Genomic DNA, 20,151 nt, shown 5'->3' with positions numbered 1-20,151 from the left:
CTTTCTCATAACTTATTATTAAAATGTATCCATCCCTATGTTGTAGTTTTCTATTTCACATCCCTTGAATAAAATATATTGTTAAATATTAAAACTCGCAGTCCTCCTAAGCATTTAAGATATGACCACTTTTTGGGCTTTAAAGGAATCCTTTATCTTATACTTCACTCTAATGAATAAAAGAGGGGAAGATAACATTGTTTTCCTTCATAATTCTAAGTTTGGCTAAATATCACAAATAAACTGTGGCTTTTGACTATTAGGTACCCAACAGTTCCTGAATACTCATGCAAACCTTTAAGAAGCAGACAGAAAATTCAAACTGCTTTGTACCCCTAGTCTCTATTCCTCTGACTCACAGATTCAAATTGATTTGAGGTATCTAACTACATTAAAGTTTTCCAGTTTGACAGCTCTAAGGGAAGATGCTGACCATATGACTACCACAAGGCAGCCCTTGACAGAGCAGCATCCAGCTCAGCCCCTGAGGGCAAGTGCCTTGACCACCGTCTATTAATTGAGAGAATGTGCAGGATGGGAATCTCTTTCTTCCTTCTAAATATGCATTTAAATACCCTACTTGGGGCTTTATTGTGCAATCAAATTTCATAAAAGAAAAGCATAATTAGGAGCCTCCTTCAAAGCCTCCAACACTGCGACTCTGCACTCTTCTCTTTCTATCTGGCCTCCACAGAGTTTCCCACTGCTGTAGTTAGACTTTCTAGCCCAGGAGTAAAAAAAGTAAATCATCCTTTTTTTAAAAAAAAAAAATATTTTATTTATTTATTCACGAGAGACACAGAGAGAGAGGCAGAGACACAGGCAGAGGGAGAAGCAGGCTCCATGCAGGGAGCTGGACGTGGGTCTTGATCCTAGGTCCCCAGGATCAGGCCCTAGGCTGAAGGCGGCGCTAAACGGCTGAGCCACCCGGGCTGCCCTGAATCATCCTTTTTAAAATATTATTTTTATTTCACACTTAACATTAATCCTCTACCATTTTATCTTTCTCTAACTTTGTCATTTTGGGGAGGAAATTCCTATTTGTTTGCTAAGATTAAGGGCAAGATCCTTGGAGGAAGATTTATCTAGCTCTGCCTGTGGTGGCAGTGTGACCTTGGACAAGTTCCTTAACTCTCTAGCTATCTCCACTCCTTTAACTAAAATTAGGACTGTGTATCTCCCTACCTCTACTCTTACAGGGCTGCTGTGAAGAAGAGGACACAAAGGACCTCTAAGAAGCAGTGTGCATACAGGTCCTGCCCTGCTGCTAGAACATGTGGTCTTAGTTATAGCACTTTCTTCTAACTCCTTGTTACTAGGATTCTCCAGGTCTCCATTTTCTCATCTTCAAAACCAAAGAAAATAACACAAAACTCCAGGTACATAGTGAAGACTGGAAAGAATTTATGGGAAGCATTTGGTGCAGTATCTCAACTAATGTTACTCCCAACTTTCACATATAAGCTCCTGTTCCTTCCAGCTTTGATGCTGTGCTACTGAGCGTCTCTAACTTGCTTGCTTTCGATTCTACCATTTCAATTTGACTTTCAGTACAGATCCAAACCTGCACCACCAGTTTGGGCGCCCCTTCATATCTGAAGAAAATACCAAATGATTAAACCTATTAAAGGGACTTACAGGGCAACCCAGGTGGCTCAGCAGTTTAGCACCACCTTCAGTCCAGGGCATGATCCTGGAGACCCGGGATCAAGTCCTACATCAGGCTCCCTGCATGGAGCCTGCTTCTCCCTCTGCCTGTGTCTCTGCCTCTCTCTCTGTCTGTCTCTGTCTCATGAATAAATAAATAAAAACTTAAAAAGGGGGGGGGGGACTACAGAGGTAACAGTGTGCAAAACAAAGATTTTCAGGGTAATGTTATAATCAAGTTTAGGTGCATCTCAATTGCAATAATGTGATACACACACTAGCTTCAAAAACAAAAATTAACATGAGAAATAAGCCCACAGACTGCAAATGCTAAAATCCTTGGCAAGAGACAAAATAATACAAAAGGCACTAAAAACAGTCCAAGAATGTGTTAATAAAATCTGCAGAAGCAAAGAATCAAGAGCAAAAGGGAGAAAAGTTATACATGAAACACCATAATACAGTGGTAATTCTGAACAGACCCTCAAAAGAAAGCTTGATTTTTTCTTTTTTTTTTCCTTTTTTTTTAACTTTTTACTTAAATTCCAGTTAGCATATAATGTAATATTCGTTTCAGAAGAATTTAGTAATTCATCAGAAAGTTTGATTATCTGAGCTGATTTTCTCTTTTTAAGCTCTTAAAAAAAATCTTTGTCAAGACAATACTTAGATGTGGCTCTGGAATTTTGCAATTCTTCTAATGGCAACTATTTTAATTCTTCAATTGTTACTAGAACAATGTTCCATCTCTAGGCTCATGAACAATCACACTTACTCTAAGCCTCATCACTTTAGAACTTTACAAACTTGCAGTACTGACACTGCATGCCTTGGATTCCCAAACAGCATACTCTTTGCCACATTCGTTCACAAAATATCTGAACAAAAACCTCAATCTATCATTGTGGTAGAAGGCAGTCTATTGCCTATGAGCAACCTTTACTTCAGGCACCTCTCCACCACAGGTGAACACCTAGACAGTCTGCAGGTGATTCTTAGCACAAGCACACGACTTCAGTCATATACAGATCCTACAAACCAATGCACCATCTCTTATACATCTTGGGCCTATGGCAGAGAGAAGTGGACATAAGAGAATGTCAGTGGAACTCTGTGATCACTTGAGGGGTCCTATTAGAGGTTTCTCTTCCCCCAAAAAAATAAAGTTTGTCTTCTCATCTTCCATCACTGCTAAGCACACTCCCCTCCTCTCTACTCAGCCAGATCTTTTTCCTTGAAACATCGTTGTGTTAGGTCTGTCATTGCCTTTTCCTCTCCGGGATTCTACCAAGATACCTCAACTTTAGATTTGTTGAAGTCCATCTAGCTTCATGAAGCTTTCCTTTTCCCTAGAATCTGCATTCAATCTCCCAGCTCTCATTGTCATACCTCCTTTACAGCCCAAGACTACAACCATACACAGAGACTCCTCTTTCACTGATTTAAGGTTAGCGTCTCACCTCCCTGATAATATTACATTCTTTGGCAGGACTTAGTCAAGTTATTTTACTCATGTCCACCAAATGCCAAAGCAAGGTCCGTCGGTCATTCGGTCTTTCTCTTCTTTCTTTCTTTTCTTTTTTTCTCTCTTTCTCTTACACTACTGATAGAAAGCTACTTACAGAGTAGAGCCAACAAAGAAAATAAATTCTGAAATCAGTTAAATCTGATTGAACAAATACTAGGAGAGAATATAAAGCATGTTTTTGCTTTTAAACAGTTAATAGTCCTATACGCATGTACCTAGGCTGATCTTCAACATAGTATCACCATCCACTGAAACAAATAAATCTAGTAAAATAAAACAATAGACCAATGGGTAGAGTATGTGTATGTACTATATGACATACTATCTATATAGAAAAGGGAAATATATACATACACACTTGTGCATATCTGCATAAATTAATCTTTGGGAAGATAAAAAAAACTGCCAACAGGATTTAACAGTGGGAGAGGAAACTGGCTAACTGGGGCAGTGTGAATGGGGAAGAGCCTTACTTTGTTACCAACATCTTTTTGTGCTGTTTAAATTTTACATTATATGCATGTGTTTGCCATTCTTAATAATAAGCTAAATAGGATAAAATAATTCCTTAGACACATTCAGATATGTACACTGTAGTGAATGAACACAAGACCTAAAATGCTCTGTTGTGCATGTGATTTATGATACTAAAGACTCATACTCACCCAATCATTTCTTGGGTAGCTGGGGAGATTCTAAATGCTAGCCTCTATACAACTTTGTAGTTAAATGAATTTTTATCTAAAATTTTATTTTTAATCAATAATCACCATTAAATATGTAACCATTAACCTTAGTACTGAAGACAGAATGAAAAACTGAGAAAAGTAAAGTTATAAAACTAGAAATGTCTGGATTTGAATCCTCTACTCTAGCTGTGTAGTTCTGAACTAACCATTTAACCTATCTGGACAGCAATTTTCTTTTTTATTTATTTATTTATTTTTTTGACAGCAATTTTCTTCTTAAGGGGCAGAGGTCAGCAATGGTAGGCCTCAAAGCAATTCTATCTGGTCACCTAGTTTTTGCAAATAAAGTTTTACTGGAACAATCTATGTTCATTTCCTTAAATATTGTATATGGCTGCTTTCACAGTACAATGTCAGAATTGACTAATTTTGACAGAGACCATATACCCTGCAACACTGGGGATATTTACTACCTACCACTTCACAGAAAAAGTTTGCCTGCCTTTGCTTAAGAGATTTAAAATATGAACGAACCACATCTACAATGAAGCTCCACTCCAAGCAGGCAGCAAGTCAAAACCATTTTCAGAAAAGAATGAAGATATTATTTATCTTTTTCAGATTTTCTCCAAATACAATATGGAGTTTTCCAGAGGCTACATGATATGTGATGCCACAACAGGATACATGCAGAAGCAGACACAAGACTACAGCTGTTTCCTCTTAAGCCAGACATTAGAAAAGATCACAACAGTGTGACTCTTCCGACTATTTTTTCCTTTTAGAAAACTGTTATTTTAGCTAAAAAAGCGTTATTTATGTTAACATATAATGAATTTATTATTGTTTTTTAAGTCAAATTTTTTTCTTAGTCTTAATTCTTCAGAATAAATATTGATAAGTATAACCCATATAAACAAAAGCTCTCTTGGGTGTTCAACGTTTACAGGTGTTTTGAGACCAAAAAGTTCAAGAATCTACTGTACTATAGAGCTAGTGCATCACAGGGGCATGATTAACTGGCCTACCAGAATAGTAGGTCAAACATGCTTGGCAGTGTTTGGATAAACACAAAGTAGAGAGTCTACCAGGACAATCAATGACACCACCACCATCCAGAAGGCAGTTTAAGGAGAGAAATTTGACAATTCTAATTAGAAGCTCTCAAGGGTATTTGTTAAGAAATTTCATTCAAAACTTTGACATGAGGCCAAAGGAAAACAGGTGGTCCTTTCAACATTATACAGGGAAAATGACCATCCAAGGATTACGTACTGCTTTGGTGTCCCAACTATGTACCAAAGCACCCTGGAAAACTGTAGCAAATTCACAAGGATGTAGTGAGATGTTTTTAAATTAGCAGAGGGGGAAACCAAGCAACACCTGTCAGAGCACTATGTAAACTACTAGCTGAAGGTAGTCCTCAGTTTCAACATTAGACTGCATCACGTTCCCTAAAATAAAGTCAAATCTTAGTGAAACCAGGTTGTCGGTGTGACTGCAATATAAAGTAAAATCAATAGTGGTGTCCAATCTGATTCCAAGATTTGAAAAGTATACGTACCCAAAAAACACACACATCCTATTAATAAGCAGTTATGATTATTTAAGAGTAAAGTTTATTCTTTCAATTTATGTACATTATTTGGTCAAAAAAGTACTAAGTTGTAGTTACAGAAATACTTATTAATTTTCTATAAAAACCTAACTAGTCAAATGTTCTTTGAACTGGTTTTAACATCTTACTTGTCCCTTCCCTAATTAATGACTTGATTAAAATGTCTGGCATTTGCTCACTTTATATATGCATTAGAGTCCCAATTTTACCATTCTGTAAATTTTATTTTGGTATGCTGAAGTTGTCCTTCAGAATCTCTAGAAATAACTATATTTTTAAAAGCTAAATTTTAAAGATTTCAGTAAATAATCAAGTACTACAGAAGGATGTTTATATAAGAATACATAAAGTATCCAAAAAGCCTCTACAATACTCTCATATTCAAATAAAGGGCATAATAGCCATGTGTTCAAATACAATTAAGTTGCCTTAAAATTCTATGTGTTTTTCTGTATTTTCCAATTTTTAAAAAATACACCCAATCCTTTTGTAATCAGTAGTATATGAACTAGCTTTTTTGTTAATATTTGGGATAATCTGGGAACATATTCTTCAAAAAAGCAGTATTAATGAAATTAAAAAGTGAATGAGTAAAATGGAATTAAATTTCCTCCAAGGAAACACTTCAGTATTATTCATTAAACAGAGGGCAAGGACAAAAGAACAAATGGCCACATTTGTATAATTAGTAACTTTTAGTGACAGACTATGCCAGTAAACTAAAAATACAGAGAACAATTTATTTTACCCTCAACCTCCCACTTACTGTTTTCTATTATTTTTCATCCCATGTCAAATGTTCTCTTCTGGATCACTGTTTTCACTTCAAGCTACAAAACTGATAAATGTGTTTAAGGGGGGAAAAATAGGAAAAACTTCCCTCCCTTTTTTGGAACTCTTGTGAGGAATGGTAGGGAAGAAAAGCATAGTTTATTTTATTTATTTATTTTTTTTTATGATAGTCACACACAGAGAGAGAAAGAGGCAGAGACATAGGCAGAGGGAGAAGCAGGCTCCATGCACCGGGAGCCCGATGTGGGATTTGATCCGGGGTCTCCAGAATCGCGCCCTGGGCCAAAGGCAGGCGCCAAACCGCTGCGCCACCCAGGGATCCCGGAAGAAAAGCATAGTAAAAACAAGTGCATTAATAGGTTTCTAGGTGTGTTGAATGATGCCAAAGGAGAAGATCCAAATGGGAAGAAACTTCTGGAAGTACTGGTGGTTTGTAAGGAGCTTCCTTCTTTCCACATCCACTCAGTGTAACTGCTGAATCCATCTCTGGGTTGCTTTTCACCTAGGCTACACCTCCTTTTATTTCCCATAGTTATCTCATCTTACTACTTGAGACAGTTGGTTTGACACTACTTAGAATTCTTTTATAAGTAAAATAACAAAAATAGACTACCATGCTTGTAGTGTACTTTTATAGTCCAAAGGCCTCTCTATAACTACACATACACCTGAGACCAAAATCAAACCTATGAAAATACTTGGTGTAAAGGGGTGAATTTTATGGAAGTTCTGTCATCTGCTTTTAATGCATATTTTATATAAAATAACTTTAATGTTTATAAATAATATCAAATGATCTGAAAGGGGAAAAATAAAATGATAAACAATATTATGATCCTAGGGCAAACTAAATAGATTTACAACAAAAAGAAGTATGTTCCATTCCGTTCAACCAAAACTGTAATACTCTGTACTAGAAATTGTAACAGATGTTGAGTAGAATAAAAAGAAAAAAACGAGGCGTACTGGACACCAAAATAAATGTGATTGTTCTATGGAGTCAATGATGGTATCATGCAGGAATGGCAAAAAAAAAAAATGAAGACTAAATTCTCATCTTCTTTAGTAGAAATTCAAGTAAAGAATAAAAAATTTTAAAAACCAAAACACAAGAGAAGAACAGAAGTAAAAACATATTCTTGATAAATTTAGAAGTAAAATGCCAAGGGAGTTGCCTCAGGGGAGCAGCTCAAAGAAGGGAGATCAAAGTTAACTTGAGACGCCAAGAGAGAGAGAAAAGGTGGGGGGAAAGGAACATGTAACAAAGAGAAATGGAGTTTAGACAATGGTAGGGATTGTGAAGGGCAACCGTGGCTGGACAAAAAAGGTTTCTGCTAGGGAGCAGGGATGCCAGATAAAGTGTGGATAACATCCAGAACACAGCTGACAGCACATCAGAAGCAGTCTGACAGAAGGAACTGTATTCAGCAGTTCAGCAGTCTGTACGTAGTCTGTACAAGAACTAAAATTTAAATAAAAGCTTAAAATATGTATTTTAAAAAAAGAAGTTGATATAAGGCAAAGTGAGCAGAACCAGGAGAAACCTGATGTCAGAAGACCCAGATATGCAGTAGACTAACAACAAACCAAATATCAGGACAAGGAGGCTCCATAATACATAGTATTGTATCTTAGCACCCAGGGCTTCCCAAACTCTTTAGCCATAAATATTAAGCTATAATGCTTCAACCTTACACAACTATTAATAAAACCCTAAATGAAGTACATATGATCATGCTCAATGGATGGGTTCTCAGATACACATTTAATACTTTCTAAGAACCACACTTAATAAAAGCTTTTTTATAATATTCTCGAACACTCCAAATATACCAGAGGTAAGCCAAATGACCACAAAGTACATCATTTACTCTCCATTTTCCCCCTTTGATTATTTTATATAAAAGATCGGCAAGAGAACTACAATGCAAATAAGTATCTTGTTTTAAAACTCACACCAGAATGGAGAGCATTTCAATTAGATCTTTAAAAATGATGTAAAAAAAATTTTTTTAAAAAACAAAAACTAGCTTGTATCAATATTTTAGGGGCAGAGTCAATATACGATATGCCGTTTCTTATATAGCACATGGCCAATATATAAAAAGATTTATAATAGAAATACTTATTTTATTTAATGTGAATCACATATATAAAAAATATTTGAATAGCAATCTTCCTCTCATACAAGAAACATAAAAAATTGTACTCATCCTTTGCTTTTTTCAAATTACTTACTACCACCTCTCCCACTACTAGTGGCAGCCCACCACTACTAAAACAACAACAGCAGGGTGCTGGGTGGCTCCCTTGGTTAAGTGTGTAGGACTCTTGATTTTGGCTCAGGTCATGATCTCAGGATCTGAGCTCAATGTGCAGTCAGCTTGTCCTTCTCTCTCTGCTCCTTCCCCCCCCACTCACACACACACTCTTTTTTTCTCTCTAATAAATAAAATCTTTTTAAAAATAAAAAATAAATAAAACCACCAGCACCATACCTTAGGTTCTGTACCAGCCACTTTATTTATGTTATCTTATTCAGTCCTAAACAATCTTAAAAACAATCTCCATTCTAAAAAAAGAAAAGAAACCACACACACACACACACACACACACACACACACACACACACAAAACTAAACCTAGGCTTAGTGTTTTAAGGAGTGTGAAATCTGTTTATGCAATCTTAACATTTTTAATTACATTTCATTAAAATGATGAAGGGAAAATGTTAGAAAATTACATAAAATCAGCCAAAAGCAACGATTTCAAATAGAATTCTTAAAAAAAAAAAAAGATTTTATTTATTTATTCATGAGACACACAGAGAGAGAGGCAGAGACATAGGGAGAGGGAGAGACATAGGGAGAGGGAGAGGCGGGGAGAGGGGAGAGGGAGAAGCAGGCTCCCTGCAGGGAACCCGATGCAGCACTTGATCCCAGGATCCCAACCTGAGCCAGCCGAGCTAAAGGCAGCCACCGGAACCACTGAGCCACCTAGACCCCCCTCAAATAGGATTCTTAACCTTCTTTTCAGAAATGAACATTCTTGCCTAAAGGTGAAAGAGAAATGTCCTGAAATCTAACTCTAATCTGGAATGCTTTGCCCCTGCTGCCATCATCCTACACAAATGTAGGATGCCATTGTCACAAAAGTTTACTAAGAGCACTCTTAGTGTTTGTCACAAAACAAACCATTGTCACAAAAGTTTACTAAGAGCACTCTTCATAGCTTTCAAAGAAAGGAACCATTTGGCCCTTTCTTTAATTTGGTACCTTCCTCTTTCCTTTTCTCTTCCAGTCCTGTCTCATTTGTTATGCTCTCTCTTTCCCTAAAGGAAATTAACAAGGACATTTCCATAAAGTTTTAAAAGTGACTGGGGGGGGCAGCTGGATGGATCAGCGGTTTAGCACCACCTTCAGCCCAGGGCCTAATCCTGGAGACCCGGGATCGAGTCCTATGTCACACTCCTTGCATTGAGTCTGCTTCTCCCTCTGCCTGTGTCTCTGCCTCTCTCTCATGAATAAATAAAAATAAAATCTTTAAACCAATTTTTTAAAAGTGACTTGGGACAAAGCTTTATATAAATGTCAACTCAGAAAAGAAATAAGAACTTTTATGCCTTCACATTTTAGAAAAGATATTTAGTGCTTATAAATTTGGAGGAAGAGACTAAAAAAAAAAACATGAATACTTCTGAAACAGCATAAAATACCAAAGCCATTAATAAAACTGGGAACAATTTACAACACTCAATTATTGGAATCACTCAGAAAACAGGTGTCATTTCAATCAATAATCAATTAACTAAAGTATTAAAATCAAATTCTCCTACAAGGTGATTCAGGCCCACATGCTAAGCCATCCAATCTTTAATAGACAAACAATGCAAATCTAAGTGAAGCACCAGTAACAGCAGGGTAATAAAGGACTGTGAAGTTCTAGGTCCTAAAATATTCATTAGGTTCTACTTCAGGTAATAACAAGGTAGCTCCTTCCAAATCAACAACTCTCCCTGCAAAAAATAATAACCAACCTTATTGGTTGAAGAAAATATTAAAATCTGCTAAAAATAAATGTTATTAATAAAGTTACCAAATGCAGTCAAGAACTTAGAGAGGGGACAAGAGTCTACACTTGAAAAGAAGGAATGGCACTTGCGTGAGCTTTCCCTTTCTTTAAAAGAAGTTTTCAACAAGGGCACAGACTGAATCACATGGACTAAAACTGGAAACTAAAACTGATACAAACTCCACCTCCAATGTTACTGGCTTTGAAGAACCAGACACCTGAGTTTAAAGAGATCAAGTAGCCAGAAAATGGAAAGGAAAGTCTGGGAAGAAGATATAGTCAAGATAAAATTCTGACCAAATCTCTCTTAGACCCCCTGAATTATGTGCAGCTAAGAGAAAACAGTGGTTTCTCAACCAAGGCCGATAAGGCCTCCCAGGGGACACCTGGCAATGTCAGGAGACATTCTGGGTTGTCGCTATACTGAATAGGAAGGCAAGGCAGGCATTGTAGGTAGAGGCCAGGGATGCTGCTAGGCATCCTACTGTGCACAGGACAGTATCCACAACAAACCATCATCTGGCTCATAATGTCAATTATGCTGAGGTTGAGAAACCCTACACTAAAAGAACTAGAAAGATTTCAATTGCTACCCACCACAGGTGAGCCTGTGTTGGAGTTCAGATAAAGTTTATTGCTTTAAAACAAATCAAAACAAAAAAACTAAACTAAATCAACATTCTTCACTGAAATTAAACAGAATCCAGAGTTTTTATATCATTTACGATGCACAAAATATAATTCAAAATCATTCAATAGATGAAGAAACAAAGAAAAAATAGATGAAGAAACAGCAAAATCTTGAAGATAAAAGATAACCAATGGATATAATACAGATATTGTATTTAGTACCCAAATTTTACAGTAATTATTATAATTATGCTTAGGGACATAAAAGAAAACATACTCATAATGAATTAACAAAATAGGAAATCTCAGCTGATAAATGGAAGCAAGAGAAAAGATCCAGTGGAAATCACAGAACTGAAAATTACTATATCGAAAACAATAAATATTCACCAATTATTTTTACTCTTCGTGCTTTCTTCATAATCTGTCTTATGCCCATGCTGAAATGATTTTCACTAAATCTTGACTATATTAAAAATTAAATGGAGGTAAAAAGCATAAGATAATTTAATAATAGAAATTTAATAATAGAAATAATTCAATAGACGATTATTTATTTAATAATTTAATAACAAAAAATAAAAATAATTTAATAACAGAAAAACAATGATTTAATAATCTAACAATAGAAATATTATAATTTAATAATGGAAATAATTTAATAATAGAAAATCAATGATTATTATATCTTTCAGAATAATTTAGGTACCAGAGATATATGCTAGGATATAACAAGAAATCATAAATAATTGCCAGGATTCTCATATTTTGAGTCATTCTGAAGAACTAATTTATACTTAGTGCAGCTGAATTTTCAACTTAAAATTAAGAAATGCTCCCCCCTCCCCCCCCAAAGGGATGCCTGGGTGGCTCAGGGGTTGGGCATCTGCTTTTGGCTCAGGAAGTGATCCCAGGGTTCTGGGATCAAGTCCTGCATCGGGCTCCCTGTGGGGAGCCTGCTTCTCCCTCTGGCTATATCTTTGCCGTCTCTCATGAATAAATAAATAAAATCAGAAAATAAAGAGGGGAGGGGAGGGGAGGGGAGGAGAGGGGAGGAGAGGGGAGGAGAGGGGAGGAGAGGGGAGGAGAGGAGAGAAAAGTTCCCCCATCTCCTTCATGGGCAGCCAACAAAGTCATTTTATAAATAAAAACACAAACAGATAGATATGTAAATTTATTTAAATAGTATAATAATAAAAACAGGAGCAGTCATATCCCTTAGACCTGTTTTTAACTTGCCATAAAAATTTCCCACATGCTATTGATATGTTATGAGAAATTATGAGTGGAAATGACCTTCTAGACACATATACTTTACACTTTTTCTAAATTCTAAGATATCTCAGCAAAGTAAATTTAATTAAGCTACTTTACAAAGGAGGAGATACATTACATAAGCATTCAATTTAAAATGCAGCTTATTTCCAGAATAATCACTCATTAATCTATGAGAATTAGTTATTTGACATAGTGCAATATACTTCTATAGTGCTTAGATTCACTAAAGTTTACTTGAAGAGAGAAACTTACTATAAACAACACTCTAAAGGGGGCTAGAGGTAGGAGTAAATTGAACATACTTTCTTCATGCTGCCAAAAGGTTTAATCATTTGAATCTCCATTCATTCATGTCCTGACCCTTCTGTTGACTTTTTTTCCTAACAATGGAGTAGCAGTTAGCTAGGACATCTCAAACAAAGGTAAAATAAGGGGTCAGGAATGTTATAAACCTAAAACAACACCTCAAACTAACTCCCCCTTGGTACCTAAAATTTCTTCTCCCCTTTTCCTAATCTGATTATGAAGAGTACTACTGAAGTTAACACCCCCACCCCCAACCCCGTCCAAATACATCCTTTAAAACTTTCAGATACACTCAAAGAGCATTATTAAATCCCTTGGATTGATAAATAGAGGAGTCACATTCTGCTTAACAACAAAACCAAATACATTCAAAATAGTATGTTCCTGGTGGTAGAGAAAGGAAGAAGGAAACACATACATCTCTACACACACACATACAGGGAAAAAAAGGAAAGATAGATACATACACAGAGAGGCAGGCAGGCAAGCAAACTGACTAATTTGGAGCATGTCTAAATTCTACAGTTTTCCGAAAATCAGGGAATCTGAAAACTCAAAGACCTTTTAGAAATAACACTGCTAAAAGGTCAAATAGTAAATGGAAGACCATCCATATTTCTGGATGGATGGTCTAGTGAACAAGGGGAGCTTTGTTTCCAGCTTAGTTTCAATCCACTAGCAGGAATTGAAAAGGAAATTACAGTAATGATATTCATACAACCTCTCTAGTACTTTAAAAAACAAAGTATATATATTTTACTGTAAGGTGTTTAAAACCTTTCTTGAAAGCAGGCAGTACATATGAAAACATTTTACTTTAAACTATGTAAATCAATTACTAATGTTGAAGATATAAGTTTTCATTATAGTCTTTTTAGAACACTAACAGAACAAATAAAAATTTTTAAATGGTGATAATTCTGTTTTGGTTATTAAGGAAAAAGAAAGAAAAAGTAAAAGAGCTACATGAACTGCATATAGTTAACTACTGTCACCTCTGGTTGAACTAGTCTTTCAATTTAACATCCTTCTATGGGGATCCCTGGGTGGCACAGCGGTTTGGCGCCTGCCTTTGGCCCAGGGTGCGATCCTGGAGACCCGGGATCGAATCCTGCATTGGGGTCCCGGTGCATGGAGCCTGCTTCTCCCTCTGCCTGTGTCTCTGCCTCTCTCTCTCTCTCTCTCTCTCTCTCTCTCTCTCTCTCTCTCTCTCCCTCTCTCCCTGTGTGACTATCATAAATAAATAAAAATTAAAAAAAATAACATCCTTCTATGCATAATGTTTGTGAACAAAACAGAGTGCATGGTACATAAAAGACACTGTCTAAAACCACAGACAGTATCACTAAATTTTATCCTAGGCTCTTACATGTTTCTCTCCTCCCTTCCTAGATGAAGCAATTTTTTTCCTTTGCAGCTAGTTGGACAAATATATCAAGAATCTTACACTCACAGTATCTTCATTTCAACCCCCATTTATAACTCAAGCTGCTGTAACTTCAAATTTACCACTCCACTGAAACTGCTCAAGGTATAGTTATCTTGCCTACATAACTGCCAAAGCTATCCATCCTTTTAGTACGTGTTTTCCATGGCCTGTATGGCAGCCACGGCAAATTATGAAACTTTAAAAATCTATGGTTTTGGCGACACCAACCCTTCTGGCTCTCATTTTTCATTTACCTTTCTTAGTCTCCTCATGTATTCCTCCCTGCAAATGCCGCCGCTTCTCAAAACTCAACTGCATCCCTCTTCTCACTTTGCACGCAATTTTCAAATATATTCAAGTGACAAAATACAGAGTATCTTCTGCTATACCTTCCATCAGATAAACCAGCAGAAAATGACTACATATTTTATAGATTAAAAAAAACTGTAAAACTATGATGCATGATTAGATAAGTCCAAAGTGTTCCATTAATATTCTTTTATGGATTTCCCATCAGCCAGCCCTCATAATATACGTGGCAAGAGGCCACACCTATAAAAAGTAAATTTATGATAAAAACTGATAAAAAGGTATGTCACCAATGACATTTTTCAGGAAGAGACTCCATTTACCTCTCACATTGTAAGTACCCATTTACATGTCTGCTTATACTCTAGATGAGAGATTCCTTTCCCTGCCTTTTCATCTGTGCATCTAGATGGAAACATAACTGGGCCACTATAAAAAAAGTACAGGAAAGAGGACAGGAAGAGCCCTGAGAAGAGGAAAGGGAGGGCAGGGAAGCTTTAAAGTACTTTAAATATTCTCCTAAATCAAAGTATTTCGTCTTGTTATATAAAATTATTTTTTTTCTACTAAAATCAAAAGGGAAGGGTATTTCTTGAATATATAGGTGCGGTAGTGTAGGAACATAAAAAAAGAAATTAAAGAAATAATATCTGACTTAAAAGTAGAAAAGATACACAGACAAAACAACACAAAAGCCATCAACCAATTGTGTGTGAGCTCCTGCACATGCATATCTGTTAACAACACAGACAAAAGTAATTAGAGTATTTAAAAGTATTATAAGGCTATTTAGAGTATCATCCCAGAGCAGGTAGGTTTACCCATGAGAAGAAATGACTGATCAATTCAAAAATTGCTCTAGCAAGGATATATTTATGTTAATTCAACTACTGTACACCTGATACCAGAAAAAAAAAAATCAAAGGTCCAAACTGTTACTGGGAGAAATCAATTATTTTCCTAAAATTAGCATTCAAAAATGATCCCTGGGTGACTTGGCAGTTTAGCGCCTGCCTTTGGCCCAGGGCGCGATCCTGGAGTCCCAGGATCAAGTTCCGCATCAGGCTCCTGGCATGGAGCCTGCTTCTCCCTCTGCCTGTGTCTCTGCCTCTCTCTCTCTCTCTCTCTCTCTCTCTCTCTCTCTCTCTATCATATATATATATATATATATATATATATATATATATCTCATGAATAAATAAATAAAATCTTTTAAAAAAACTGTATAAACTTCAAATTCTGTATTAATCAAATGTGGGCTTTCTACATAGAATGTCCATGAATAATTTCTAAATTATTTTGAAGGAATAAATTTTTCACTGGTTTAAAATTATATTTTTATTTGAGAGAGAGAACAGAAGCGAGGTGGGGGACGAACAGAGGGAGAAGGAGACTCCTCACTGAGCTGGGAGCCCGATATGGGGCTCAATTCCAAGACCTTGAGATTAGGACCCGAGCCAAAGGCAGATGCTTAACCGACTGAGTCACCGAGGCGTCCCTTGACTGTTTGGGGTTTTTGGTTTTTTTTTTTTTAAGATTTTATTTATTTGACAGAGAGTGAAAGCAAGCACAAGTAGGGGGAATAACAGAGAAGAGAAGGAAGTGGCAGGCTCCCCATTGAGCAGGGAGCCCAATGTGGGGCTCAATCCCAAGATTCAGAGATCAGGACCCAACTTAAAGGGAGACACCAAACTGACTAAGCCACCAAGGCACCCCCACTGAGTTGTTGTTGTTGTTGTTTTTTTAAGATTTTATTTATTTATTCATGAGACACAGAGAGAGAGGCAGAGACACGGGAAGAGGGAGAAGCAGGCTCCATGGAGGGAGCCCAATGTGGGACTCGATCCTGAGTCCCCAGGATCAGGCCCTGAGCCTAAGGCAGCACTAAACCGCTGAGCCACCCGGGTTGCCCGCCCCCCACACACACACACACACACTGGTTTGTTTTTAAGCATATCCTGGTAGGAAAAGTTTTTTCAAGCTTAACATACTTTAGAAACCCAGAAACTTTACATGTTTTATGTCAGTTGTCACAACTCTTTAGGAGTAAGCCAAAGTTTTCTTTCTATCTTATTATATTCCTAAGGATATGAATAACAAAAGATGTGTCACTTATAAAGAAAAAAATAGTATGAATAAACTTGTCTTCTTGGATCTGCCTGTTCAAATTGATACACACACACATATATCATGTAACAATTTTTCTAAAATTATCCTAACCATCATATCGTATCAAACATTATGAACTATTACAGTCCACAAATTTAGCTGTTATCAATACAGGGAGAAATTACAGTTCAAGAAATCATATGCTGTTAATCCAACAGATGAAATCTATTCATCAATATATTCATTTGTCAACACTATTAGAACTATTTTAGCACCATAAAATATGCTGTGTTAAATCATATTTTATTCTATTGAACAAAAGTATCTATATGCTAGACCTACTTAACTTTATACTTAGAATACTATTCTTTAAACTATATTTCTCTTATTTGTATCTAATGGCATCAAATAAGAGCATTCCTAAAAATACAAATTTGTACATAAAATTTGTTTAGCACTTTTGCTTTTTCTCAACTAAAGTATAAACTAGCCACATAAATTATTTCATTTAATCTTCACAATAACCCTTTAGTAGTAGAAGTAATTACTATAATCAACTTACCTACAGCCAAAAACAAAGTTCACCTCAGGAAAACTAAACAACTTGACCAAAAGCAAATAACTTCTTAGGAGAGGCATGGGATGTGATCCCCAATCTTCTAAATCTAAATGCACTCCTCCACAGCATCACTCTCTGTCCATCCAAAATGACCACTATAAGGTTCTGTTTTCAGCATTCAACAAGAGGCTCTATTTTCCTTGTTTTTGTCTGTTTGTTTGTTTTTGTTTTTTAAGATTTTATTTATTTATTCAGGAGAGACAGAGAGAGAGAGAGAGAGAGAGAGAGAGAGAGGCAGAGACATAGGCAAAGAGAGAAGCAGGCTCCATGCAGGGAGCCCAATGCAGGACTCAATCCCAGGTCTCCAGGATCACGCCCTGGGCTGAAGGCAACGGCTTAACTGCTGAGCCACCCAGGCATCCCAAGAGGCTCTATTTTCCATTCAGAGAATAAAAGTTGGATAAAATCATCATACCTAACAAAATTTTATTATAGCAAATGCCAACTTTTAAAAACAGGTTTTATTTCATTTATTTGAAGGGGAGTGGGGAGCAGAGTCCTGGCTGATCAGGGAGCCTAATGCAGGGTTCCATCCCATCCCAGGACCTGGAGATCATGACCTGAGCCAAAGGCAGACGCTTAACCATCTGAGCTACCCAGGCACCCCAGCAAATGCCAACTTTTAAAAATTGAGTGTTTAGTTTAAAATTTTGGCAATTGTTGCAATACCCCCTAAAATGGCTTCTCAAGATCATTAACATTTCTATACTAAAATAAAATGAGTTCCACATTCAACCATGGGTAAAAAAAAATCTAAAGATAACAAGATAATTCAATTACTCAGAAATCGACAGCCTTCCAGTTGCAAATATCTAAATATACTATGTAAGTATTATTTACATCTGATTTGCTGAAGTTAGGAAGACCTCTGGGATGTAAAAGAAGTGCAAAGATATATAAATGTTATATAAAACATATTTGGTAACTACATTTGACTTCAAACACTAGTTTTTACTAATAAAATACTAACTGCTACTCTTTCAATCCCTATTTTATTTCCACATTTCCCCTTCACCTCTAAATTACTGTAAAATCATCATACAAATGCTTATACCTACTGTTCAAAAGTTTTAGGACTGGCTCTGTTAGTTCAGCATCTGGCCAGCTGTCAGAATATACACTGAGCATAGGGAGGCACACAGGAATGAAAGGTAAGTATCACTGTGCCAAAGCAACTCCACATACAACCATTCGCTTATCAACATGAAAGCCCAACTTAACTCAGAAAATCAACATCCTCTGTAAATATAAGAAAACACTAATAACATGTCCACAGAACAAATGTATTAGTTAGACCAAATCAATATAAATAAAGGAAAAAAATTCCTTTCTATCAAGGTATCTGTAAACAAAACCACTTTTACACACCCATACACACCACTATTCTTCTAAAAAGCTTTATTATCCTTTTCAGGCAAACCTTGTTATACATAACACCTACTTCCTATTTAAATACAATTTTTAAAATAAATCCTAAAGGATTTGAAATGTACTAAGGAAACTATTTTAAATAAGTTGATGGTGATTTGGCAATAATAATAATAATAATAATAATAATAATAATAATGCCAGTCCCTAATTTATCTGATTTGAAAAATGAAATCCCAATTTTTATAAATCAGGCTTGGTTAATGAGATAACACAATCACTTCATCAAAGCTTTAAGACATACAGGTTGGAGAGAAGGCTGCTAATGTTAATCACTGGTAGAAACAAGAAAGTAAAAGTTCCAAAATAGGCAAGAGCTGCCAACCAAAATTGTGGCAAACTACCTAAAAACTACCAACCTTAGAGCTACCATGTAACACTTCAACAGCTCTTATCTGCAGCCAAAAGCTGGAATCCTTAGCTTGGGGCAAGTTCACACACAGCAAAATAGAATTGAGACTGTGTGTGCTGCTCTTCAGAAATGAAATAATCACCCATCAACTTATGACTCAAATAAGTCTATGCTGTGTTCATAGGTAAGTGAAGTAAATATTTGGTTTTGAAGGCTTTGGTTTTTGATCCTGGTTTGATCTAAAATTGCATGGTTGCTCAGTATAAAGGACTGCTTTTAAAGCCATGCATACAATAAATGATGGTTAAAAGTTTAGGATTGTTCAGAAAGTAATTCATAGTCCTGGTTTGAGAAATCTCAAAAAACTATTCACCAACTTTTAAGGAGCATCAATCAATTCTATAAAAATTATCAGCATTTAAATTCAGCTGACTATTTTTAAAGTTACAACATATAACACTTTCAGGTAAAAAGACTTTAAAAAGGACAATAAAAATAACAAAATAGAATATTTTAAATTCCAAATAGTGTAGTAAGAAGGGGCTCGATAGACATGGGTCATTGATAATCTTCTTTCTAGTCCAATTTCCAATATTTTACAAAAATTTAAGAAAATATTTAATAAAATGTGATCCAGCAATCTATTTTAACACATATAAATTACTAATATTATTGGAAAATAAATAAATTAGCTGCTTCCTCCACCACTTCCTACAATATAGTTGTGGTCAAGCAAAAGGAACGAAAACTTTAAAAGTGTAAGACTCACCTTTTGTTGACTGGTTTTTCATCCTTTTCATAGGGTCGGACAAACCACTTCCCAATCCTAACGAAGTTCTTATCCATTAGACACCTACAATAATTACACCAAGAATTATATTTATAGTTTCAATAACAAATTAGCAAGTCACTGAATCAAATAATTGCAGATGAGCTATACTATTAAAAATAAAAACATCACTAATTATACTTTCAAAAAGGTTTTCTTCTCACTTTAAATTTTTATGTTATAAAGTGCTGAAAGGACTTTCTGACTTTGGGCATAAATTTCTATTATGTATTATTCTTGCACGTGTAAAAAATTATGCACAATTAACTGGTTGATATATTCCTGAAATGTCTTAAGCTTCCAAATTACTTTAAATCTAAACACACTTTTGCCCTATTTCAATTCTTGGGTCATCAAGAATGTTGGGGATATAGGCAGCACTCCTTAGGAGTACCTCAAAGGTATTCTTCCAAATTAGTGATGCTCATTTCACAAGTTTTAATGCTGGCTTTCTGGCTTCACATGTGACATGCAATGCTTTAGCAGAGACCTCAGAAACAGAAAACAGAAGCACTGC

At 36.0% G+C, this 20,151-nt stretch overlaps 1 protein-coding gene across 2 annotated transcripts in view; it reads right to left on the bottom strand.

The window, feature by feature from the left end:
• Positions 1-20,151, bottom strand: part of MED13L (mediator complex subunit 13L) — a 299,067-nt gene that overhangs the window by 113,412 nt on the left and 165,504 nt on the right. For both annotated transcript variants that reach the window (XM_055322293.1, XM_055322294.1), the window contains exon 4: positions 19,575-19,658. In XM_055322293.1, the coding sequence (XP_055178268.1) occupies positions 19,575-19,658 (84 nt within the window). The remainder of the gene's footprint in view (positions 1-19,574; positions 19,659-20,151) is intronic.

The sequence above is a fragment of the Nyctereutes procyonoides genome, unplaced genomic scaffold, assembly GCF_905146905.1.
Source record: "Nyctereutes procyonoides isolate TBG_1078 unplaced genomic scaffold, NYPRO_anot_genome, whole genome shotgun sequence".
NCBI lineage: Eukaryota > Metazoa > Chordata > Mammalia > Carnivora > Canidae > Nyctereutes > Nyctereutes procyonoides.
This window is presented reverse-complemented; position numbering and strand designations above follow the sequence as displayed.